Source organism: Melanerpes formicivorus, unplaced genomic scaffold (assembly GCF_026170545.1).
Source record: "Melanerpes formicivorus ecotype bairdi unplaced genomic scaffold, bMelFor1.0.p_v2 SCAF_2, whole genome shotgun sequence".
Classification (NCBI taxonomy): Eukaryota; Metazoa; Chordata; class Aves; order Piciformes; family Picidae; genus Melanerpes; species Melanerpes formicivorus.
In genome coordinates this window covers 59,002,138-59,028,240 of record NW_027142354.1, presented here as the reverse complement: position 1 = coordinate 59,028,240, position 26,103 = coordinate 59,002,138, and the positions used below count along the sequence as shown (strand labels likewise).

The window sequence follows — 26,103 nt, the reverse complement described above, 5'->3', positions numbered from 1 at the left end:
ACCCAAGCAATGAAGGCTGCAGGAAGCAAGGACTGCAAGCACAGCAGAGCACCAGGTCAAACAGTTTACTAAATCGCTTCGCACCATTGCAGAGTTGTAAAGAGAATTAAGGACAAGGGAGGCTGCTTTTGCTTTTCCTTCCAGATTCATCATGGAGACAAGAAACAAACACAACTCAGGTCGACAGCATCTGTTCCTTTAAAAAAAGACTGGGACACCACTGGGGGTTGGGTGAAGCACCACGACACAGTTACAAAAGGGGGCGGCCTGCTGCTCTCACGAGTAAAAGACTACGACTCCTACCAGCTTCCTGCTTCAGGCAGACTCCAGGGAAATAAAACTATAAAATCTCCTAGATTACACTAAGGTCAGACAAGGCCTGGGACACAGTGCATTAACAGCAGTAATGCCAGCTATCAGTGCCAACAGAAAACGGCTTGAGAAAGTAAAAACAGAACAAAAGCCCTCCCCAGCCGACCCCACCCAACACCCCCCCATTCCCCTAGGTGAGCAACATTTCAAAGGAGGGCTGCTCTGCTGCAGGAGGAGCTGAGGGCGTGGGGAGGAGCAGGGGCTGGTAGCTGCAGCTGTCTAGGCTTAGTTGGCATCTAGCTTGGCCATTTCCTGCACGTAGATCCCTATACTCTCGCTGTCGAAGAGCACGAAGTACACCGTCTTGATTGAGGAGGACATGGTTGACACAAAGTAGCTGGAGATGGCTTTCAGGATCAGCTGAGCAGCTGTCTGCTTTGGGAAGCCATTTCTAGGAGAGACAAAAAGAAAGGAAAGGAAGAGCTGCTGAAGGAACTTTGCTGGTGTAGCCTGGCAGGCAGTGCCCTGCCCGGGCTCCGGAGCAGTGCAGGAAACAAAGCTGCACGGCCGGAGCTCACTCCCAGAGATGGAAGCTTCAAACTTCCCTCTTCAGCTGGGACTCAAAGCATTCCCACACACAGGGCTGGGCTGAACCTTACAGAGGGCTGAGCTCCTCAGGGTTCCCTCATCAGTCTGGAGCAGCTGGGCTGAATTCACTGCTGCCACCAACACACCACCATCACCGCCGTCTGCTCCCGGGGGCACCAAAGCCACTGCTGCGGTGCCCTCCCCTCAGGCTGCCAGGCACAGAAAGGCACTGCTCAGGCCTGCTCATTGCACTTCACCCTACCATGGAGCACACTGCCAGTGCAGCTCTGTGCCATGCCACAGCTCCTGCTGGCTCTCTCTTTCCTGCCAATGCTCAGGTTTTATTTTACTGAGGAAGGAAAGCAGAGCAAAGGCAGAGGCCTGCTGCAAAGCCCTCCTGCTCTGGCAAGGCCAACTGAGCTGCTCAGGGAGACTCAGTGCTGGGATGGAGACACAGGAGCTACTGCCTGCTGCTGCTTCCCACAGGACACAGGCTCAGCAAGTCTCTGCATCAGGTCACTTGCTGCTTACTGGGAGGTGCTGGGTCCTGGCATGGATTGAGCAGACCTCTGAGGGCTTTTGCTCCTGAGCAGGAAGTCCCATGCAGGCCAGCACCAAGCTCGGGATACGCACCGGGGCGGAGTGGCTGCCAGGGCACTCTGGAGGCACAAAGTGCCACCTCAGTGGTGTGCCAGAGGGTGGTCACCACAGGGCAAACGAAGGGAGAGCTGCCTGGCCAGAGGGAAGCCTGTTACAGGCAGTTGCTCAGCACCACTCTCCCAAAGAGAGCAGAGACAGAGCAGGAAAGTGAGAAGCAAGGTGCTGACCCAAGAGCCATGTGTGGGCTGCAGGAAGCAGAAGCCTCTTGCCTCATCTACTGCTCTGAGTCAAATGCCTGTGGAACGGCAGCTCGAGACTTCAGCCTCCAGTGTCAATTCAGATCAAAGGCAGAGCCTCAGAGCGAAATCCCTGCACTGAGGATGACTTTCTGTTCAATCCCCAGCTCCCCTTCCCCTCTTCTCCTGAACTCCAGGCTACCTCTTGCAGCACCCAGGCTGTGCCGTCCCAGGCCGGCCGGGGCTGAGCAGCTGGCCCCTGAGCGCTGTTTTATTTGCCCCTGTGATTTATTTGAACTGCCCTGCTGTAATCCCATTCCTCCACTATAAAAGAGAATGAAACTGTTTATGTGGCTTTATGGGGTGATGTCTGCCTGACAGATGTCTGCACTGCAGCAGCTGCATGCATGTGGTGTCTTTGGCATTTGCTGCCTTTAAAAGCCTCACTTTGGGGTTCTTCTAACGCTTCTGACTGCATAAACCGAGGCAGGAGCAGTGTCAGAATGTGTTCTGGTCCCTGCAAAACTGCCTGAGCCTTGAGGATCTCTAATTAAGGGGGAAAAGGGAAAATACACAACCTCATCTACTCCTCAAGGCCTGCTGATCCCTCCCCATCCTTTCAAGGCCCCACTTCAGCTGGCAGGGAGCAGGAGGTGCAGATGCTGAGCGGAGAGCTCGGTGCAGATCCTGCCTGTCAGGAAGCAGCTCTCACAACATAATGTGGACCTCCTGATGAGTCAGGGTTTCATCATCTTCCAACACCAATCAACTGCTTCACAGCAAGGGTTGAGAATGGTTCTTTGCTGGGAGCTCTCCAGAAAGGCAAGGGCTCTGTGGAGGATGCTTCACATAGTTGTGCTTTGACACAACCAATTCCACAGGCAGTTCACACCCCATGGGGGAACAGCTTCTCCCAGAGAGCTGAGCAGAGCTTCTCTTTGTTCAGGCCAGCCTGGAACCCTGAGAGCAGTGTGGCAGGTCACTTAGGACCCCTCTGCAGTGTTTCTCTGCCATCCCTGCTCTCAAGTGCCAGCCCTGCCAGTTAAGCTGGGCTGGAGCTCTGGCAGATGCAAGTCTCTTACATTCAGTACCTCAGTGAGACTTTGAGTTCTTCATTGTCCTTCACCCAAAGTCTCAAAAAGCTCTTCCTGCCCTGCCCCACACAGCATGCAGGAATCAACCACAGCACAGTGGGAAGAATATTCCTGCTGTACAGCAGCCACCTCTGCCCTGGCAGGTTGCAGAGGGGCAGTTGCTCAGGCTGAAGCACACAACTGTGTCACTGGGCCTACATTTGGCCCTTGGCCTTCACACTGAGCCATCCTCACAGACCAAGGGTCCCAACCCTCCCTCCCCACCCCAAGCCCAGCAGCCCCACATTAGCACTGGGGTCTGCATTCACATCCGTAAGAATGGGATCCAGAGGCACTAAGCATCCTGTGCAGAGCCAGAGCACCTTCCCTTCAGCCTTGGGCTTGCAAAGACCTTGGCAAAGGCTTTTAAGGCCTTCTTTTGTCCATGAAAGAGCAAACTGCACAGAATTCAGCTTACAGATTTGGGGTGAGAGACTGAAGGGACTCTGAAAATCCTGAGAACTGAGGCACCTCAGGCTTCCTGCTGAAGCCATCTTCTGCCCATCCTAAGACAGGCTCTGCAGTAAGCTCAATCATGCACTAAAGGCAGATAAAACACAGCCCTTCCTTAATGCCTGCTTCCACATCCTCAGTGCATAGGATCAGAGTCTGAGACTTGTGCTATCCTCTGTAGAAACTTGGTTTGTGCACTGTAACCTCTCTGCATGCTTGCAACTCTGCAGGGCCCACCAGGAGACCTGCCAGAGCTGAGCCAGCAGTCAGGAGGATGCTGCAGGCTCCAGGCACAGCCTCAGCAAACCCAGCAGCAGCACCACTTTTGGGGAGCTGGTGTGAACACAGGAGAACAAAGGCAGCCTTGTAGCAGTGGGAAAAGCCTGGCACACAGGAGATGGCACTTGGAAGATGTGACCTATTTGGCAGGGGGTTGTGTGGCAGCCTTACCTGCCACTGCCAATGGAGGGGAAGGCAATTGATTTCAGCTTCTTCTCGTCAGCCAGAGCCAAGCAGTTCTTCACTGTCTTTTCCAGCAGCTCCTCACATTTGTCTGAGCCCCAGCCTGGGCTGTTACAGTGGATCACAAATTTTGCAGGCAGTCCATGGCCAGCACTGACAACAGCTAGCAAGAGATGAAAGTGAAACATCATTGCTTTCCTCTCCTTGGAAAGAGAAGGGGATTAAAACACAGCCAGCTGCCAGACATTGCCTCAGCCCTGTGAGAGCCTGAGGGTACAATTCACACAGCCTTAAAACACCCCCCCCCAATTACAGAGACTTTGCATCTCCCATTCCCCACTTCCCACTGCTCTGTGCTAAATCACAGCTACAGCCCAGCTCCTCTGGTAGAGAGTGAGAACTCATGGCTGCCATCAAAGGAAACACGTTTCTGCTGGGTAGCAGCCAGGCTAAGGTGTCAGGCAAGGGCAGTGATGTGCTGGAGCACAAACCTGTGCCAGGCCTGGAGGATCATCCTTTGGGTCAGCTTATGGCAGAGCTACAGTCAACAGCAGGATGCTGGGCAGAGTTCTGGCTCCTGTGACCTTCAGCTACCTCTGCTGCAGTTTGTTTGGGGAGCTTCTGCTCACACTACAGCCCAAAGGGGATCTGTTCACAGCTACTGGTGCTCTGCACACTGCTAAGGAGGGCTGGGAAAGAGCTGAGTCAAGAGTTTCTTTTCCAGCTCTGTTTCTGAGGAGCTGTAAGGAAGACATTTGGAGTGAGTTCAAGACTTTGGGCCTGGTTTTGTCCAAGATTTTTTGTGTATGGCTCACCCAAGACCACTTAATTCTGCTTTTAGTCTCCCTCTTCCATCACATTCTTGCCAGGGGGTAGGTCAGGATGCATCTGCAGTGCCTGCTTCACACTGTCTGTATGCCAACAGGCAGGCATCACAGGGACAAAAAAGGGAGAAGGATTTTCACCATGCCACTACCACGGCCCTGGGTGAATGGGAGGATGCAGCAGAGCCTGCCTGCAGTCTCAGGGACTCCCCACACGAGGGGCTGGGCTCACCACCGCCCATCACAGAACAATACAGCCTGGGCTCTGCCTGCCAGAAGTCAGGGTAAGAGGCTCCCTGCTGCTTCTGAGCTCACAGGTCTGTGGTGGCAATTAACAACTTGCAACTTTGGTTAGTTAAGGACAGAGGGAAAAAAGAGAGAGGAGGAAAATGCCTTGGTCATGAGCTGAGGGATTAAACCCAGCAGGCTGAAATCCCACAGGAGCACACACTGCACCCTCACAAGGAGTCAGCCCCCCAGCATGCAGGCTCTGGGATGTAACCATAGGCAGCCACAGAAGTGGAGGGGCAGAATGGCAGCTCAGGGCTTCAAAACCAACCCCAAAATGCCAAGAGTTTCAAAACTCAGGTTTGCAAAGATGCTTAGGGGCCAGAAATCCTCTGCTCCACTCTGGAATGTTTATGAGGCAGTGTTATTTAAGCATAGCAGAAATAACTCTTGGAGCACAGACCCACATGTGGCTGCTGCAGGAGGGAGAAAACAGCCTTTGCCACATGGGCCTGGCTGGAGGTTACCCAGCAGAGCACACCCCAAAGGATGTGGAGGCCTTTGGGGAGCCAGGAGGTGCTGAGCAGCCCCAGTGGCAGGCAATGCTCATTTGTCACAATGTGCAGCTAAAATGTTGGCAGATTCACAATGCTTCCTAAACCCAAGGGGAAGCTATCAGAAGCAGCTGACATCTCTCCAGTCTGATGTGAAATGTGGATCACATCTTCATCCCCCCAGCATAAACCCTGCACTGAGATGCAGCAGCAGCTTTACTGCTGCTCAGGGACTGTTTACCAGGGCACTCATCAGGATTCTGTGGAGGGCAAGTGGTAATTACCAGAGCAGTTGTCCCTTCCCTCACACACAGGTGCTCTGAAAGAGGAAGGCTTTTGGTCTAGAGACAGAGCCCTGGGCACAGGCTGTGCTAATCACAACTGTACTCCAGGTAAGGGTCCTCAGCCAGCTCAGCATGAGCCAGGCAGTGCCCAGGGGGCCAAGAAGGCCACCAGCAGCCTGGCCTGGATCAGCAATAGTGTGGCCAGGGCAGTGATGGTGCCCCTGGACTCAGCTCTGGTGAGGCCACACCTCAAATACTGGGGTCAGTTTGGGGTCAGTTTGGGGTCAGTTTTGGGCCCCTTGCTAAAAGGAGGACACTGAGGGCTGGGGCAGGTGCAGAGAAGGGCAAGAAGGATGGCAAAGGGTCTGGAGAACAGGGCTGGGAAGGAGCAGCTGAGGGACAGGGGGGGGTTTGGTCTGGAGAGGAAGAGGCTGAGGGGAGACCTCATTGCTCTCTGCAGCTCCCTGAGAGGAGGCTGCAGTGAGGAGGGGGCTGGGGTCTTCTCCCTAGTCTCAGGTGATAGGAGGAGAGGAAATGGCCTGAAACTGTGCCAGGCAAGGGTCAGGTTGGAGAGGAGGAAAAATCTCTTTACTGAAAGAGTGGTCAGGGGGTGGCACAGGCTGCCCAGGGAGGTGGGGGGGGAGTCCCAATGCCTGGAGGTGCTCAGGAAACCTGTGGCCATGGTTTGATGACCAGGGTGGTGGTAGGTTGGAGGCTGGACTCAGTGCTCTTAGAAGGCTGTTTAAACCAAACCAATTCTGTGATTCTAATGAAAAGGCTCTCAGTAAATCAGAGCAGTCTGGACACTGGCTGCTGGTATGGTGGAGAAGCTGCCAGCTGTCAGCTCTTCTCTGGCCTCCTCCAACAAGTCCCTAACAGCCAGTCTGTCCCAGTGCAGAGCAGCTTGTCCTCTGGGGTAGGACTGCCAAGCACTGCTCAGAGCTGAGGAAAACAAATACAGATCTTTGCTCTCCAACTTTCAGCAGCCCAGTTGTGGGCAGTTTGGTCTGGGCTGATAGGAAACACTCTCCAGAGGCAAGGGGGAAGGAAAAAGAAGTCTCTAATTGACTCTGCATATTTCTGCAGACCAAGAATTCCAGGGAACACTTCTTCTTGTTTGGAAAAAGCAAGGGGGCAGGGGGGAAGAAAAATATTAAGCAGCAGACTTAATTTCTGCTGTCAGAGCTGAAGGCTCCACATCTCCCTCTCAGCTTCAGTTTACAGAACTGCACACACTGTATTTATTTACACAGCATAAACACAGATGGCAGGAGCAGCCTTCTATATGAACAACGGGGATCAGCAGGCTCCCAGCTGGTGGAAAAGCCTCTCTCCCCATTACCAAGTTTTATTACTCATGGAGCAGATTCCTCTCAGAGATGACATCAGTTTTGGTAAGCAGGCATCAGAAAGCTGGAAGCTCCTGCAGGGATGCTTTTGGCACTGCTTAGACAAAGTACCCCAGCAGATGCTGAGCTCTGAGCAGGTGCTGCAGTTGGGTGAAATGCAGCAGCACTCCAGCAAAGCAGGTATTTGACAGGGCTGGACTCAACCCTTGTGTGAAAGCAGCATCACAGTCATGGCTTTGCTCACCTGTGCCCTCACTAATCAACATCCACGGTGGCTGCATGTACCTGGGGACAGCCTGTGGCACTGGAGGGCTGGAGCTCCTCTCCTGTGAAGACAGGCTGAAAGAATTTGGGATGTTCAGCCTGGAGAAGAGAAGGCTCCAGGGAAACCTTACAGCTCCATTTCAGTACCTGAGGGGGACCTATGGGAAAGCTGGGGAGGGACTGTGCAGAAGGGCCTGTGGTGACAGGATGAAGGGCAGCAGCTTGAAACCAGAGCAGGGCAGATCCAGGCTGGACATCAGGAGGAAGCTCTGCACCATGAGGGTGGTGAGAACAGGCTGCCCAGGGATGTGGTTGAGGCCCCATCCCTGAGGATATTCAAGGGCAGCCTTCCTGTGGGCCTGGGCAGCCTGCTCTGGTTGGAGGTGCCCCTGCTGAGGGCAGGGGAGTTGGACAAGATGACCTTTCAGGGCCCCTTCCAGCCCAGGGCAATCTGTGACTCTGCACGGCAGCACTGCAGCACCGCAGCACAGCCCAGGGCCCCTGGCTCAGGAGGTGCAGGCTGCAGCCTGTGCATTTCAGCATCCTGCCCCCCAGGAGTGTGGCTGCAGCAGCAGCAGCAGCAGGGGGGCAGGCAGGCTGCTGGGGGCAGGACTCACCTCCAGCTATGTCCAGGGGTCCGTTCTTTTTGCGGAGCTCAATGACAGCCTCCACAAACTCCTTGCCGCCCTTCTTCTCCAGAGTGCTCCCTGGGCAGAGAAGGAAGAGTTTAGTGCTCTGCTCCCAGCCTGCCTCTCAGACATGCCAGTCAGAGGTATCTGTAGTCATGACATCACTCTAGAGTTTTCTGCCCAAACAGTGTTTTTTTGGGGACTGCAAAGTAAGATCTAAACCTTTTGGGACTTGAGAGTTAGCTAGCCATGAAAAACAACAACAACAACAACAGAAAGGAAAAACCAAAAAGACAACCCTGGCAACCCAAAATCCTCGCCTGGGTCTCCCTCACTACCACTCAGACTCTGAGTCTCATGCCAGGACATCTGGGGTGACGTCCCTGCCTCCTGCCTCAGCGTGAGCAGCTGCCAGTGCGAGGTGCTCCGGAAGCAGCTCAGGAGCGGCCGCAGCTGCAGCGCTCCTTCCCCTAGGACTCATTTCCCCTCTCTCTTACAGATTGTTTTAAAGAGCCATTTGCCACAATAAGAATTTGAAACTCACCTGATCTTGGTCCCTGACCCCAACAGGTGGCACCAGGAATGAAACAGTCTCGTGAGTGCAGCGGGCTGCTTTACTTGGTAACTGCCCAGCTTGTTGAGCCACCTTTAACCAAGAGGAAGAGCCTCAGAAATCAGGAGAATCTCTAAGGAACATTTTCCTCCAAAGAACTTCTCTAGCTACAGCTAAGGAGCTGGGCAGGGTCACTCTGGGAGGAGCAGAGCTGTGCGCGTCGCAGGGCAACCAAAGGTGTGCTCTCGACAAAGGCAGTCCATCACTAAATGGTTTAGATCTTATTTTGCAGCTCTAGTTTGAACATTGAATAGAAAACACAGCCCAAGAAAGCAGTTTCCTGACTACATAAAGCATCACCCCGCAGGATTCTGCGCTGTGCACAGTGCAGAGGTAGAGAAGTGAAAAGCAGTGATTCACCCAGGCTCTGGCTCCAGACATCACTGTGAGAACTGATTGCCACCACTTCAGAACTAGGACCTCTAGCAGACACTTGGTGACACCCCTTACTTCCACTGATGAGGAAGGACAAGTTGCATGTTCTGATGGAAGTGCACATACTGTATGCTCAGGGGAGCAGAGGCCCTCCTCCAAAGATGGGGCTGCAGCTCTGGGAGCCACCAGATGCTTTGGGTTTGGCACCACAGCTAAGTTTCTTCCTTAATGCAGGTGCAAGTTGGAAACAAGGACACATTTGTTTGCTCATTCAGGAGCTGACTCTGTGACCCTGCCTCTGCCTATTGCTTTTGGGGTACAAAAGCTGAGGAGAATTAAAAAGCCTCTGCCTCTTCTCTGGCTTTTTGTTTGGTCAGAAGCAGGTGCCAGTGCTTTGCCCAGAGCTGGGCTGCAGGGCCAGCCCCCACAGGCCAGGCTTGCTCTTTGGGCTCACTTCAGCCCTTTTGTGTTTAAACAAACAAACTCCTTGTAGAGGATGGTTTGAAACCCCAAGTCACCTCTCCCCCTGACAGAGAGTGGAAGGCACCTTGCACAAATCTCCTGGAGAAGGCACTGATGGCTTTGCTTGTAGCTGCAAGGTGTCTCAGGAGAGCAGGCTAGGAAAGGAGATCCACCCACAGCTGAGGGGCTTGGGTGGATCAACAACAGCAGGAGACTTCATGTCCTCTGCTGAACCAGCCACGGGCTGAACCAGCCATGGGCTGAACCGTGGACCAGACCCTCAAGCAGCAGCAGGGTCTTACAAAACCCCTCTGAGGAGGATGGGGAGGAAAAGAAAAGCCTTCCACTCTGGTTCCATCCCTGCTGTGTTTCCACAGTGCTCCTATTTCTGTTGGTGCAGGCTGCAGTTGCATTCCCCTCGAGTCCATGAACTCAGATCACTCCTAAAGCCCCTGACATTTGTAATCCTTAATTTCTCTTGTTTCAAGGGGAAACATAATTAAGCCTTGTGCAGAACCCAGGAACAGCAAAGATCTATTAAGTAGGTCATTTCTTTGCCATTGCAAAGCTGTTGTACATTTAATGGAATTTAGCCTAGCTTGCTTTAATTCAATCCAGAAGGATCAGCTTTCCCCCTCCTATTGGGAACTAATTCATAATTAAAAGCAATGAACAACCCTCTCAGTTTATGTCACTGAGCTCTCTTCTTGCAGCTCTGGTACAGAGAAGAGCAAGGGGAGGGTTTTGGTATGAATCAGGGAGGGTTCCTGCACTTCCCCATCAGCTCTGTTCCCCTGATTGCTGCTGAGGCTTTATACTGAAATCATCGTTCAGAGCTCTGTCACAAAGGAGTTTCAGCTGGGGAGGGACACTGTGGATGTGACCATTCCCCACTGCACTGGCAAGTTCCTGGATGGAAGTCTTGCTTCACAGCTTCAAGGTTAGCAGCTCATTTGCTCACAGGCATAAATATGTGTCACTCCCATGAGAAGCAGATCATTATCTCATGCTTTCCAAGCAGGCATTGGTATCAGTGTTGGAAACAGCGTTAGCAGGAATTTAGGCTCTACCACTCCCAGGAGAAGCCCCCAGGACACTGAAATTGTTAGGGGAAAACAACAACAAAATAATACATAAATAAATCAATAATTTAGATGGGTAAAAGTTAATCATTGGAAGCTAAGCATTTGTGCACTTCTATTCTTCCTTACAGCAGTCAGAGGCAAGAGGAACCTACACTAAGGAATGAGCAGTGCAGCTCTGAGGGACAATTTTCTGTGGGGGGTGGCAAAGTGTGTCTTAGGCAAAGGGTGGGAGACCCCCAGTTAGCTAAGGGGTCTGACAGCCTTCAGAAGCCTGCTGCTCAGACAACAGGGTGCTGTGACACTGACTTAATGTCTCTGCACAACGTCTTGCCAGCCAGGCCGCAGCTGTTCCTGCCCAGCAGCCTGCAGAGCTACATCTGGCTGTGCTACTCCCGGGAGCCCCTCCAGGGCCCGGGCTCTGCAGCAGGACTCCTGCCCTGAGTGCAGAGACCATCACACGGCAGTGATGGGGTTAAGAGGAGACACAGGGCAAAGGCTGGGATCAGGTGGCTGGCTGAAGCAGGCTGGGCCATCGCCTCTCCCAGCAGCTTCTGTGCTCAGCCCCGATGCCGACTGCCTTCTCAAATTACCAGGCAGGTCAGGCCGAGTGCTGCTCCCTTGCACAAGGTCCTTCCAAGCACAGCGTGTGGAGCAGTGTCACCGGGAGAGGTTACTCAGGGGACACTTCAGACACGGAATTAAGGTGTCTGTCGTTTTTCTACCACTGCTTCTCTCACTGCTGCAGCTGGGATGCCAGCTGCCTGGCAAGCACAGCGAGTGGCACTTGCCTTCTGCTTGTGGGCATGAGGGCCAGCGAGCAGGGCTGCAGAGCTCATCAGTGCACCAGGGGAGGTGTCAACTACCCAAGCCTGGGAGCTCAGAAGCTCAGGTGGGCTAGAGCCAGCACGGCAGATGTGAACATCTGAAACTCAGGGCAGGGAGCGTGTGCTGGAGCTGGTGAGAGATCTGATGATCAAGAGCCAAAGCACATTCAAGGCAGGCACTTCCCACCTCACACAAGCCGTGTGGCAGTGCATGGCCCTGCCTCACATGCCCGCTTCCAATTTGGGCTGGCTTCCCAAGGGCCGATTCGGGGCAGCGCCGCCGCAAGCGCCTGGCGAGCCTGCAAGGCTTCTTTTAGGATGGGTCAGGACTGCTGGAAGTGAGAAACGAATGCAAACCTGCATAGCTACCCCGAGCTGTGGCTGCTGATCGACCATGCACACACACACAGACTGGGCAGCACTGAACTCGCCATTACCTACTTCACCACCGGTGTAGAAGTCAGAGTTTGTCGGGTGAACGACAGCATCACTGTCGATCGTGGCAATGTCAGCCTGTACAACTTGCAACTACAACAGGTAAACAGATGGAGATCAACCAGGTTGGACAGAGACCCAGCACAGGCTCTACATTTACACACGTCCCAGCGTCCACAGCGGCCTACCTGTGCGCCTCCAAACCTCGCGCCGGAGGAGCCTGCTGGGCTGTGCGTGCAGGCGTGCGTGGGGAGGGGGCAGCGGGGCCGGGGGCCGCCCAGCATGACTGATCGCATCCAGGGCAGTAAGGTGGCCAGGCAGAGCACCCCAGCAGCTCACCTCCAGCTCTCCAAGCAGCCAAGGCCCCGCCTCGCTCTGCAGAGACCTGCCACGGCCAGCTCCCCACGGAGCACCACCGGGCTGTGGAATCGGGACGGTGGAGCCACAGCAAATAATCAGTTTCTCCGTGTGGTCGGCGTGGGAGAGCCGGGAGGCGCTGGGTGCACGGGGAGGGAGGCAGGCAGCAGGTCACTCCTCCAGACGGAGGCTGCCCTGCGCCTGCTGGCAGGGCTGTGCTGGCTCTGGCTCAGGAAGGTGCAGATGATTGATCAGCTAAAGGCAGGGTGAGGCTGCTCACTTGGAAACACAGAAGGAGGAGTGCTGAGAAAGGCTGCTGTCAAACTGAGCCTCCTTCTGTCCTCGCCTGCTAAACGACTTGTGGAGATTCCCATGGGGAAGGCAGTCACGGAGAGTTATGGGCTGTACTCCATGAAGGAAGTCTAAAGAGACAGCAGCAGGTGTAGGCACATGGGAAGGGAGTGCAGGCCGTGGTGCACCACAGCTCATGTTTCTTTGCAGATTTCTGGGGCAGAAGGATTTGGTTTTTCAGTCTGAAACAAGGCAGAAGCTTTAAGAGTGATTCCCCAGCTCTGGGGGTTCAGGGCTGCCGCAAGGCCAGGATTTGTTTTCAGCTGGATGTGAAAGTGAAAGGGAGTAATTGAAGCGGAAGGGAAACAAATTATTGGAGTGAATTAAACATGAAATCAGGGGAGGAAAGGTTTAGGGATAACTAATTATTTAATTGCTCCTCTTTGGAAGCTCGGTGCCTCCGCTGAGTGCCAGCAGAAGAGAACAAACAAAAGGAGGCTGCAGTTAGAATGGAGAAACTGCTTATTTTGAAGGCAACCTGACAAAAAAGTGTTTTAGTCCTCAAAGTATCCACATAAGAAACCCCCCAGAGCAGCTAACAGTCACATATGAGCATTATGGAAGAGAATTTAACCCACTGGTAGGAAGTGAAATCAACTGGAAGACTAGCAATGGCTGCAAGGGTCCAGATTGGGTGGGGGAAAAACCCCAGAGAGGCTTTTGAATGGAGTTCTTCAAGGAAACAGAACCTGCCAGGATTCAATTTCTGCTCTTGCTGAATGTCTGAGGCCCTGGAGAGTAAATTCTGGGTTCCATAAGTTCCATGTGACCGTTAGTTGTGTCAACCCATGCCCCATTTACCTAGGTCATCTTTAAGGTCAATGTCAGCATTGGTGGGATTGATAATGGCCTCCACCTCGAAGCCGGCTAAATTACTGATTTCACTGTGAATAAGGTTCAGCTGAAAAGAAAAGCATGAGGTGGGAAATAACAGGACAGCTGGGAAATCACAGAGAAGCTGCAGAAAAGTGAGCTTTGCAACACAGATGGAGACAGCATCACTGCAAACAAATATGCAAAACAAAAGGCAGGTCGTAAGGGAGGCTTATTAGCCAACAAGGATTTCAAACACAAGACTCAAACACTTCCCACTGGGGGCACCTGCCTGGACCTGCTAACGAGCACTGCTCTGGCTTTATGCTCTTGGGGATCCTCAGCTGGGCACTAGCAGAGGGTGTTTGCTGCTCCTCACAGCACAGATGAAGGGCACCCTCGCTGCTTCCTGAGCCCCAGTTACAGGAAGCTTCCAGCGCAGGAGGAAAGCTGCTGCTGCTCCTGCTTTAAGCCAGCAAGGGAGAGAGAGTGGCCTGGCCCCAGTGACTCCTCCATGCCCAGGCTGGACTGTTTCCTTCCCAGGGGCCCCACATGCTGTGTGGCAGGCACTGCAGCTTGCGTTTGCAGGGCTCTGCTGCCTCTGTGGGTGGCTGCTGACACACTGTAAGCAGGCACTGAGCTCTTGCTGCTTCGAGCCCTTATTTATTTGCTTTAATCCCTTTTGTCATCTCTGGGAACAGAGATTTTAACCCCACCTAGGAGCTCCCCTCATTAACACCTGGGTATCCCCATTTCTGTCTGAGCTGTGACAATAGCAGGAGGAGCTCTCATAGGGGGAAACTGTGGAAGTTGGCACAGATTAACCTCACATCTGCACTGTGTGAGCCTGAAAGAACAGACAGAATTAGAGACATGTGAGAAAGTGCAGATTCCAACTTCCAGCAGCACATTGTGAGCAAGCCTTGCAATTCATCATATAAATCATCAAGCCAATGGTAACAAACTGAGCCTGCCATGCCAGAGTAGTGAGGAGGCTCTTCTGGGAGTGCTCAGAGGTGCAGGAAGCTGACAGCCAGGGCTTTGTGGCACGGCTTTGGGAGGTCTCAGTTCACATGCACCAGGTTTATTACTGCTAAAACTTTAATCACTTCAGAGTGCAAAAAGCATTCACCAGGCCCTTTCCTGTGGGGATGGGCATTATCTGCACCATAAGTGATGCCTCTGTCTACAGCATGCACTGAGAATGATGGCTTCAGCAGCTGATTGGACAAGATGGAGAGCAGCTATGAAAGAGGAGCTTCTCCCTGCTTCATGCGAGTCCTGAAGCCAGCTGCAATTAAGCCAGGCTTCCCTTCTAGTCCCAAGCCTGCTGGTTTCAGCCTATGAAGCCTAACACCCATGGCATGGCAACTGATCTTATCAAGAACTGAGCTCTGTCTTTTGGTTTGTAATCCACCTTCTGTCAGCTCAGCTCTTCAAACCCTCTCCTTGTCTGTGTGAGTTCACTGAGGGCCTCCAAGCCAATTCACGTTAGCAGCAGAGGTGACTGGGCCAGGCAAGGAGAACAGGCAGGGGGTTAAGTGATTTCCATCCTGCTGATGGGATGCCATGCACTGACCCTCCTTCTCTTTGGCAAAGCCTGCAATTGCACGTGCTGCTGGAGCAAGCCATGCTCCCTCCAGACAGGGTGATTCTGGTTAGACATGAGTGGCATGCAGCTTCAGCTCTGGAATTTGCCATCAAATCCAAGCAAGCTTGCTTTCCAAACAGCTCCCAGGCCTCTCCTGCTTTCCTGCACGGGGGGGGTTATTCACACTTGAGTTTGAGTCTTGAGTTTGACTACAAGCAACTGCTGTTTAAAAGAACAAAACCCAACAAAACACCAAAAGTCAACTCAAATCAAACCAGAATGTTAAAAGGAACTTCATGAATTTTGAACTTAAAAAACCAACAACAGAACACATGCACACACCAGAAGGCTCTCTGTGGAGACTGGAGGATGCTCCCTAGCACACTGTTCAGATCACTGCTGGCTCTCTTTGGTCCCTCATTCTGTGCTCCACAGCTCTCAGCTGCAGGGTGGTTTGGTCTCAACCTTGAATCTCTGTGCCTGCTCATGTATGAGATGTGCAGAGCAGCCAGCTGATAATTAAGTTTCCATTTCACAGCAACGAGGAGATGCCTACAGAGCTGCCCATCACCACACCCCGAGTGTGATGCTGCTGAGGCTGGCATTCCCTGGGCAGGGCACTGTTAGCTCTTGGATTGCCAAGAGCAAGGCAAACCCCCCCAGGTTTTCCCACAGAATGAAAGCCTTCCCTGAGTAACTGCTCAGTTTTACTACCAAACAGGATGCAGCATGTAAGGGACTGAAGGAGTGATCCCCTGAAGGGCCACTTGCAGAAATGAACAGGCACAGGCTCCATGAGCAGCAGAGAAGGGGTGGCACTTTGGGCAACATTTACACCAAATGGCAGGTAGGAGAAATGCAGATGGCACCCAGCACATCTGTGAGGATCTCCTGAGCCAAGCCTTGCACTTCTTCCCTCACACTACATTATCTTTAAGCTCTTGGAACTGTTTCTGGGATGAGCTCCACACAGGGAACTGGAGGTGCCTGTTGCAGACAACAAGCTGAGCTCTCTCTGACAGCCCAAAGCCTAACGCCTGGCCTCAAGGTCTTGCAGCTCTGCACCTGCTCCAGGAATGGTCTCAGGACACCACATCTCCACAGGGATGCCACTTGTGGGATGTGAAATCATTGCACATAAACCAGATCTTCATATTTAATTAGTGTAGCACTAATACACTTCCACAGGTATAACTGCAGGGGTCTTTCCCATTTCCTGACCTGCCTTTCCAGCTGAAAGTCAGCAGGTTGCCTTACTGCACTAACAGGACTTTAAGCAGCCAGCTTTGCAGCAGGCTCTTCTGTTCTCAGCAATTAAATCTGGAGGTATTTAAACTGGAAGAAGCTGGGTTTGGATTAGACATTAGGAAAAAATTCTTCCCCACGAGGGTGGTGAGGCACTGGAACAGGAGAGGTTGTGGAGGCTCCAAGCCTGGAAGTGTTGAAAGCCAGGTTGGATGGGACCTCGAGCAACCTGGGCTAGCAGAAAGTATCCCTGCCCATGGCAGGGGGGGTGGAACTGGATGTTCTTTAAGGTCTCTTCCAACCCAACCCATTCTGTGATTCTGTGACATCAGGAGTATGGAGCCAAGACTCTTCCTGCTCAGCCCTGCTGAGTGCCATGACACTGCCAACAGGATTGTTTGCCTCCTTCCCTGCAGCTAGTAAATACTTCCTGAGCCAGCAGGCAGTGGTTTTGCAGACCACAGAGGCATGCTGCAGAGGTGTTCAAGGATGTCCAGGAGGCTTGGAAGAGAATGATTGTTTGTTTGGGTGTTCTGGTTTCAGGCTTATTAAGAACACACAGAACATCCCAGTGTGCTGCAGAGTCGAGAAGCCATCAGGGGCCTGTGGTTCTCAGGAATATTCTTACTCTCCAAATGGAAAAGCTCAACGTGTTTCAACACAGTAGGCTTTCCTACCATCCATGAGAGGAGGCTGTATCTCCATTTGATGAATGGGGAAGGCAGCAGAGGGAGAAGAGGAGATTCCCAGTGCCTGAAGCAGCTGAAGGCAGAAGCCAGGAGCCATGGCTTCCAGGCCTCCACCTGAACACTGCCCTCCCTGCCTCAGAGATCAGCAGATTTGCCCTGCCCTCAAAATGCTGTTTAAGGAGAGAGGCTCTGCTGAATGGGATGAGACCCTCCTCCAAAGAGGCAAACAGCTTCTGCCTCCAGACCCTCTTGGAAAACACAGGAGCCCCAGGTCCAAGGGACTGAAGTGCAACACTCCTGCCCAGCACTGCTGCTGAAGAACATTCCCTGCTCTCTGTGTTGGTGATTCCCCTGTGGGAACTCGAACCAAGCTGATTGTTTGCCTGTTAGCCATGGGGTCTCAACTTGGATGAAGACTTAAAGCACCAGTATCTTTTCAAACAGCAATTGCCTGTAGAAATGGCTAAGGGCAGCACTGAGCTGCTCCAGAGTCACGAGAGTTTGACAGAGAGTTGTTATCTTTACTTTGCAAACTCCCAAAGCAAACAGAATTATTGGAGCCTTCCATGTGCCACTTAAATGAGGAACCAGCAGCACCCAGGTGAGAGTCTGCAGCAGCAGCAGCCAGCCTGGCACACCCTGCAGCCTCCTGGCCTGACAAAACACACCTCAAGCTTAGGAGAGAGGAAACATCCCACTGATCCCAGGAGTTAAAGCTTTATCTTTGCCTTTTGCATCACAAGAAAATCCAAATTATTTGGATAGTTTTGAGGAGAACTTCTGGGGAATGGCCTGAAAATACTTCCAGGAATCAGCTAGCATCAGGTTTCCTGGGTTCTTTCATGCTAAGTAAAATCCTTTTGATCACTACAGGGCAAAGGGCTTTTTGCATTCTGAGCTTTCCACATTTTCAGTCTCAAAAGAATTCAGGCTGCTCTAAGTGTGCTGCTCTGGGGGCAAAGTTGTAACTGAGACATTCAGCTATTACCAGCTCAAAGAGGGGAAGAATTTCAGTGGACTCACACACAGGATGATCTGGAAAATGCTTAACTTTGTGAGTCCCACCTCACTTTCCCCAGCTTCCTCCAGCTAACCATTCATGGCCTCTGCAGGCAGCTTCTCAGAGGGAATCAAGGGCAAACTACAGGCTGTGATAGCCACACCTCAGCAGCACCTTGTGCATCCTCTAACCCTCAGAAAGGAATCTGCTTCCTTTGGAATGTCCCCTCCCAGCAGACAAATGGGGCTCATTTTGCTGCTTCTAATTCTGTGCACTGTGTTACAAGTGAAGGCCAACTCTTGGCCTCTCCTGGGCAGGGCTGACTGAGAGCAAGGCAGTGTGGGATGGACGTGTCACACAATGGAGCTTTGGAGGGGGCTGCATGCCAAGTGCATGAGAAAGCCAGCAAGTCCTTTTCCCAGCACAAGTTACTCACTGGAAAGCTCTACAGCAGGCACTGGCTTTGCTCATCACAGCTTAAGGCAGTCCTGGAGCTCGTGGTTCTCTTCCACTGAGCCCAACAGCAGAGCCCCACTGCTCTGCTGGGTGACTCTTGCTGAACAGTGCTAGGGCTTAGCACAGGTTTCCTATGGTAACTGAAAGGAGTTCAGAAGCAGGTCCCCCAGGCTGACCTTGCTTCCTTGAAACAGGAATGCAGGTTATAAATTTGGAGCTCTAATGTGTTAAAGTATGTTCAAACCCACTCCCTTAGTGGCAGTCAAACAAGAGACCCCCAGCCAAGCAGCAATCTAGCTCTAGCTCTAAAATGAAATGTGGGGAACCAGGCATTTTGCACCAGGATTAACATCACTCTCATGCATGTTAAAGTGAGCAAAGAAACTGTGGCAGGATAAATGGAGACCAACCTCAGCAGGAAATAAAAATGACTCAGAGGAGATACATTCCACAATGGACAATGGCTCATCTCTTATGACTTACAGCACAATGATCTGATTACTGGATGACAGAAGAAAGATGCAGTTTTTCATGACAAAATTTGGTGTCATGAGCTAAAGGCAGCTTGCAAGCCAGGCCCAGCTGCACTCATGGATTGTCTCTGCAAGTGCAGCCTCTCTTTAAGCAGGTCTGTAGCTGTATTCAACCACCACATGTCCCAGAGCATGTTCACAGGGGCAAAAAAAGGATTGTGGACTTCTGGCTGTTGAGAAAGGCATCATTCATTCTGACATTAACTGGTGTCAGTAGCAGCAGAGCAGGACAGGAACCCAGCAGAGCTCTGAAACAGGTTCTGGTAAAAGCCTGGGAATCCTGTACATCAGCACAGCAAGAGGCTGCTCCTTGGAAAGAGACTTTTGATTCTTGGAATAATCTCATCTTTGGCAGCAGCTTAGCTGTAACCATTGTGCTGTGCAGGAACAGGAGACAGATTACAAGCACTCAGCCTCTCCTTCTGTGCAAGCATTTAATTAGGTAGCCATAGGAAGACTCACTTCTGCCTTTTCCAAATGATCTGAAGGTTGTTTCAGAGAATTTCTTTGCTCACAAACTAGCATCCTACACCCCTGGAGTACTGAGTGGGGAAATGCCCATTGTACCTAGGTGCCTTGGGGAGGTGGGGCTGGTGCCAAAGGCTGTTCCCTAAGAGCACTGAAAACCAGGTACTGAGTTGTAGAAATGCAGGAGCATACCTTCTGGCCAAGGAAGAGGCTTTTGGTGGACAGCACTGTGAAGCCATCTGCAGGAGTCCCTTCTGTTGTGCTGTCAGCACTGGCTGATTTGCTCACTTCTCCCTGTTTCTTCTTCCAAAAACACAGTGAATTAGTTAAGGCTGAAAGAAGAGCACTTTAATAACACCAAGATAGCTGATGTGCCATAAATGCTCAGCAGGCTAGAAAATGCCAGCACCAAGCCTGGGGTGTGGAGTTTGTCCTTCAGTCCAGCTAAAGGGGCTGACCAGAGCTGAAGGCAGCAGGGCCTCAGCACCTGCCCTTCTCCAGCAGCCTTCCCTCGCCCTGCCAGTGCAGAGGGCAGCCCACACTCCAGTTTTGCATGGGACATGTAAACAACCTCAGACTTGTAGCAGCTCTCTAATGGCTTGTGTGGAGCAAAACACTGCATCAGTTTGTGTGTGGGGGCAGGCATTCACTCCCAGATAAAAACTGACTTGCCAGAGTGCAAATTTCCTCCCTCAGTGAAGGGAGCTGCTGCCAGATTTCACAAACTTCTCCTTACAAAGGTTGCTTTGAAATCTGCCTGCCCTTAGAGCTGTGCCAGAGTAACTTTGCTTCCCACCTGCCTAGCAGGAGGAAACAGGCTGAGCAATTCTCTCTGTCTTGTTCAACATCATCATCTTCCTTATCTCCAGGAAAAGCACAGGGGGAGGAGGAGATGCCCTCAGCCCCCCTTGCACTGAATGAGCATGCCAGGTTTCAGGGCTGAATTGATTCACTGAATGAAAGGAAGACTCAGGTGAAAAGGATGTCTGATGAAGACAGTGACTGCCTGCTGTGGTTCCAAACCCAACCAGTGACAAAAGTCATTTCACATTCTCAGTAAACCTGTGGTTTCAGACAGGTATTTGGTGCCTCAGCAACATCAGTGCTGAAGCTAAAAAGCACACCTGGCACACTGAGCAAGCCCCTGCTCTGCTTCTGTCCCATTCCCAAGTACAACAACTCGATCTGGGGCTGAGCAGCCAGAAGGGCTTTGATGCTGGGAGGATATTTGTGCTCCCACAAGCTGTAACCATGCTTTGCTTTGCACAAATGTCTTGAAAACAAGATTTTCATGGGTCCCATTTCAATCCCCCAGGAGCTCACTCTTAGCCAAATACCAACAGAGTAAGCAGACAATACAGTTTATTGTGTGGAAGAAAAACAGAACCCCACAACAGACTTCCTGCTTTTGTAATCAAGCAGGGGGGGAAAATTCCCCAGCTTGAGGGAAATGATTAGTGCAAGGGCTCTAGAAGCACTGCACTTGGAATGGCAGCTACTAGGTGCTCTAGGGGGGAAAGATGAAACTCAACAGCTTGAAAAACACAAGTGTGAAACAATCAGGAGAGCGACCAAGTAACCACCAGCAGAGACACCCAGAGTGGACACTGCAGCCTTGCCTAAGCCAGCAGGCAACGTTGGACATGCACTGTCCATCTTGTGTGACACTGGTGTGCTTCTCCTCCTGCTTCCCCAACCTACTGCCTGACAGTAGCTTCTCTGTCACAAACCCCCAAACAAACAGCCCCCAAAGCAAACAACAAACCAACAACAAAGTAACCTGCCCCCCAAAATATCCTTGGTCACATAAACTCATCAGGAAGGTTCCCTACTCCCACAGCCTGAAACTGAAGGAAAAGGCATGACTGGAAGCTCAGCTCAGCCTCAAAAGGTTGTCACTCAGCTTCCCAGCATGAGGGAGATCCCAGTCTGCTCCTCTTCCTCCCCTTACCTCCACACTTCATTCTGAATGAGTTTAATTAATGATTAGGACTCAACCCCCCCAAGTCTAAAGATGGAAGAGTCCCATCTAAACCATAATAATAACAGAGGAGGTCTGGGGGTCTGTAGCTCAGCCAAACCACTTTCTGTGTGGCCACCATGCAGTTTCTCTGCTGCTGCAGGAGACTCAGGTATCTGATCCAGTACAGCTGCATCCTGCTTCAGGAGGAGGATTTCACACTCCCTGGATTTCATCCCCTAACTAAAATGAACCTTACACTGAGCTAGACCAAACCCAAACCCATCTGAAAGCCCTCCCAACAAAGAGCAGAAGAGGACAAGAGTGGAGAACAGGATCCTGACGTGCTGAGGACATTATTACAGTGCAATGATTTGGGTTGGTTTTCTTCTGAACTTCAAACCTCCAAATGCTGCTCTGGTGTGCCTTGACTTGTGACAAACACCCCAGATTGCCTCCTTCTTGCAGGCACACAGCAATACTTGAGCAAAGTCCAAGCAAAGTACCAGTAAGGCACAACTGGTAAAGCCCCCAAACACTCTGCTCTTCCCTTCTGTGCTGCCTCCAGCCTGTGCCCACCAAACAACTGTTTCATGCAGAGGATTTACAGCTTGGCTGTGCCTGTGCCACTGCTGAGGCTTTCCAGGCTTCCAGCTGCACTGGGGAGAGGGCAGCACTCCTTCAGCATTTGCTTACAGTTCTACTGAAAGCAGGATTGCTCCCAACACCCAGGACGTCTCCCCCCGTGTGATGCTCCCCCCAGCTGCTGCTCATGAGCTAGTTTGGTTCCAAACAAGCAGAGGACTCTACCTTGGATTTCCTTGCCCCTTTCTTGCCTCCTGTTTTCTTTGATACAGTTTTTTTCTGTGATGGAGACTTTGCCTTCTTTGCTGGAGGTGGAGTGATGATGGCTTCCAGTTTTCCTTTTGACCCCCGCTTCTTCGCCAGGAGCTCTGGGTGGATGTTGGGTAAGACTCCGCCGCTGGCTATGGTGACCCCTTTCAACAGCTGAGTGACAAAACAACACCACCTGCAGATGACAAACTCCCACACTGACTCCCCAACACACACAAAACGGCCCTGGCTGCAAACTCTGGCTATTGCCTTGAGTTTGACCTGGTTCTTGTGTGTTTCTCACCACACTGCCCTCGTGGAGGGGCAGAGAGGGATGGGAAGAAGCTGATCAGGCACTAGATTGTGACTGCAAAGGGAGTGTGTATTCTTCCTGCACAGATGCTTCTCACTGTCAGCATCACTTGGGCTCACACAAGCCCTGTTTCTGTGCAGCCATGGAATGAAGACTGTTACCCAGCTACTGCAAAGGAGGACAGCCCCAGCCATAAGGCTTTGCAGAGACACCAAAGAAACTTCAACCCAAAAAGCCTCTTAATGTGGCTGAAGAAAAGCAGATCCTGGTTCCAAAGTGTGCAGTTCACCCAAGCCTTTACAAGCAGAAGTGAAATCCATCATGCTCTATGCTAAAACTCACTTCAGCCCAATTTTTATACATCTGACTGGGTCTAATTCACTATTTGGGAGGACACAAATGGTGACATCAAAGTCCCTCAGGTACTTTCACCTCCTGATTTGTGCTTACTGCTCCCCAGCCACAGCTGAGTGAGGCTCCAAGCTTACAAAGGGATGGTGGATGGAAAGTATGATCACATTTCAGACAAAGCCAAGAGGAGGCTGGTTTGGGGATATAATTTCCCCCCCTGCTCCATCACCATACACAGGCTGGGAAAAGCAGCTTTTCAGGCACAGTTTTGCAGCACCTCACACAAAGGTGCGTTAATCCCAGCCACTGCCTCTGCCTGACACAGCACTAACAGTGGTGGCTAATTTCTTTTGGGCCAAGTTAAAGGCATCTTGAAATCTGCAAAGGACACAGACCTGCAAGAGTTCCAGAGCTCTTAATTCTGTGGTCACACAGACAGACTTCAACGGGAACAGGATAGGTCCCACTGAGCCCTTAAGCTACGGAAGAGGGGAAACAAAACCAAAGAGAACAAAGCACCCCCAAGATCTTCTCCCTGTCCCTGTGGAGGTCTGACAGCATCCCTCTCTACCAGAGGTGGCTGTGACAGAGTGGGCAAATGCAGAGGTGCATCTCTGCTGCATTGTAACCCCTTGGAAGAGCCCTGGAAGATACAATGGAGCTGAGTGCTGTAGTCAGTTACAAAGGCAGTGCCGGGGAGCCAAGGAGCTGCTGCCTGGTGGGGTACTCAATGAGCTGAGCTCTTGAGTTACAGTGCAGCTATATGGAAAGACAATTTAAACAGCCCTAAAGGAAATCCTGGGCCTCACACAGCGGAGTTTTTCCTTACCTGATTTAATTCTTCATCATTTGCTACGGCCAACAGGATGTGCCTAGGAGTGACTCGACCCTTCTTGTTGTCCCGTGCTGCATTGCCAGCCAGTTCCAGGATTTCCGCTGAGGAGAAAGCCAAAGAGCCTTTTAATGACACTGGGATCACGAAGGGAAACCAATGTGCTACTGAGCAGCCAGCCAGCCAGGGCTGAACCAGCTCCTGCAAGTCCTGACTGCTGGAGAATGCCCTCAACAGATCCTGAGCTCTACAGGGATCGCTTCCTTTTTGTCTCTAAGCAGTGCTGGGTGAGTGCGCCCTGGAAGTGCTGTGGTCTAAACTCTGTTTAGTTTCTACCCTTTTGAAGCAGCTCCCTCAGATTCTTGACTTCTCAGCCTTCTGTTCAAGGCTGCTGTGTGCTCAGCTCCTCACATCCCTCTCCTATCAAGTGACAAGGCATTAGATGTACAAATGCTGTGGGGGTTTTATCCCCTCAGACCTGTCATAACTGTGAGTTCTGGCTCACATCACTTCTACTCTTTCCTGACTGGAAAAGACACTGTTCTCTGCTTCTCCTTTCTCACTTGTGGAAGCATGTCAGCACACAGCCGAGCCAGCACACTGAAAACACAAACTCTGCTGCTACGCTGACTTCAGGATTGTTGTTCCCCCCTTCTGTTTGAAAAGAAGTTTCTGTCCAGACAAAGCAGCTGATGAATCATGTTTGTTTACTGCTGGTAGATTATCTCCTTCGAAGAAATTTCCAGTCCTGACAGAACATCTCAAACAGCCACACAGACGATGGATTTGCTTTGGATCAGGAAAGATTAACTGGCTCCCCTACGAGGATCCGGGAAGTGACCGGCCAGAGCGGTACCTGCTAACGTCTCCCTGCTCAGCCCAGCGAGCCCCGGGCAAAGAACGCAGCTGATTACGAGAAGGCCTGGGGAATCATTCAAGAAAAGAAGCAAGTGACCTCATGTGTTTATCTGCCTTGGCAAGGCCCTGCCCTTGCTGTCTCCCTTACAGAGGACCTTTCATCTCCCTCCCCGCACAGGCTGCCTTTCACTATTGCTTTTGGTCTATTTCCTTTTGCAAAGCTGCTAACATCTGGGGAAAGGCAAAACAAAAATAAACTGGCTTTTTTTACACCTCTTCCTCAGGACTCTGTTAAGATGTGCCAGCAGAGCGGGGCATGAGGCTGGCTGCACCTCTAACAGCTGCCCAGGCCACGCAAGCTCTCCTCACCAGCTCGCTTTGGAGGCAAACAGAACTGAGCTGGGCCATTAATCCAGAAATGAAAAAGGCTCAAATCAAAGCCCACATCAGCACATACCTTCACCATAGCACATAGTAAATCTTGAGTAATACTACAGGGCACAGACTATGGCTTTTCCTCAGACTGAAGGTACATGATTCTCCAGTTCCTTTTCATCCCCAGTCCGTAACAAGCTCGTGGGACGCTTACTGGAACAGCTACAGCTGCCTCTGGATGGGCCACAGTTAAACTTCAGAGAGGCCTTTGCTAGGCTTTCACCATTGCTGAGCTCTTTAAAGTGCACAATTAACTTCATTATGAGGCGAGACAGAATCTTAAAGCTAAGCCCCCCAGAGCAACTCAACATTTCACGCTGACAACAGTCGCTGTAACTTCTTTTGAACGAAGGATTAGCAGGGTAAGGTCAACCCCACTGTGCTCTCCACACCTCCAAGGAACTCCTTTAAACTGGCACCCTTTTCACACCCTTGAAGGCCCGGTGCTTGGCCATGAGGTGCAGGCTCTTGCGACAGCAGAGCTGTTCTCACCTTCCAAGGGGCAAGCTGTGCTCTCGGTGACACCCTGCACACCCCCCTGCACCTCGGGGAGATTCTGTGCTGCGGTACTAACGCCACCATCCTCACCTCTCCAGGTCAGGACTTGTTTTGTTTGTGTCTCACATTTTATTGCTGGCTGAAAAGCATGGCAAGGGTTTGCTGCCAACAGCAGATTCCTTTAGAGCTTGCCTCTGCTCCCCCTACCTCTGCTCCTTTACTGCATGGGCAGTGCTGAACAGTCAGGCCGTGTTACTCTCTGCAACCCATCAGCCCAACTGTGCAGACAGCTCATTCTCTGACTAAAGAGTCTAAGAAAGTGTGATGCCTGTAAAGCACAGAGGAATGTTTTATTTGTTCCTCATAAAACTAAAATGTCTGCCTTGTACAGTGGAGAACTGTTCTTGTAAGTGCTAAGCCCTCTTCCTTGGACAGGAAACTCATTTTGAAATTACAGTTCTCTAATGGTCCTTCAGGGAAGCTGAGGTACCCCACTTCCTCTGCAGGAACAGAACGCTTTGCACTGCCAGTGGGGACCACAGAAGAGGAGCTTGGGGAGAGGGAGGGAGGGAGGGAGGAGGAGGAGGGCAGGGAAGGTGGAATTTTTCTTCTGGCCTCTCCTCAGGTCTCCAATAATAGTCAAACACACAAAGAGACCACAGCACAGAGAACAGCAAAACATAGCTGTGTACAGAGTCTGGTCAAGGGAGGGCTCTCCCCTAGTTAAAAACAGCAGATGAGGAGGGATTGGAGCTGGAGCCAACACAGATGACAGCCTTTGGATTTAGCACCAACCAACCTACTCCAAA

The 26,103-nt window shown here is 51.7% G+C and overlaps 1 protein-coding gene across 9 annotated transcripts in view; it reads right to left on the bottom strand.

Annotated features, from left to right (window-relative positions):
• Window positions 1-48: 48 nt before the first annotated feature.
• MACROH2A1 (macroH2A.1 histone) overlaps window positions 49-26,103 on the bottom strand; it is a 44,242-nt gene continuing 18,187 nt past the window's right edge. The window contains exons 3-9 of one of the 9 annotated variants that reach the window (XM_068163200.1): window positions 23,501-23,607; window positions 21,984-22,181; window positions 19,406-19,516; window positions 13,220-13,319; window positions 7,905-7,994; window positions 3,773-3,947; window positions 49-763 (exon numbers count right to left, since the gene is read on the bottom strand). In XM_068163200.1, coding sequence (XP_068019301.1) covers window positions 598-763; window positions 3,773-3,947; window positions 7,905-7,994; window positions 13,220-13,319; window positions 19,406-19,516; window positions 21,984-22,181; window positions 23,501-23,607 — 947 coding nt within the window. In that variant the 3' untranslated portion in view covers window positions 49-597. Of the gene's footprint in view, window positions 764-3,772; window positions 3,948-7,904; window positions 7,995-8,460; window positions 8,563-11,712; window positions 11,804-13,219; window positions 13,320-19,405; window positions 19,517-21,983; window positions 22,182-23,500; window positions 23,608-26,103 lie in introns of those variants that run through there. The other 8 variants (XM_068163217.1, XM_068163208.1, XM_068163225.1 and 5 more) reach the window with 8 other exon arrangements.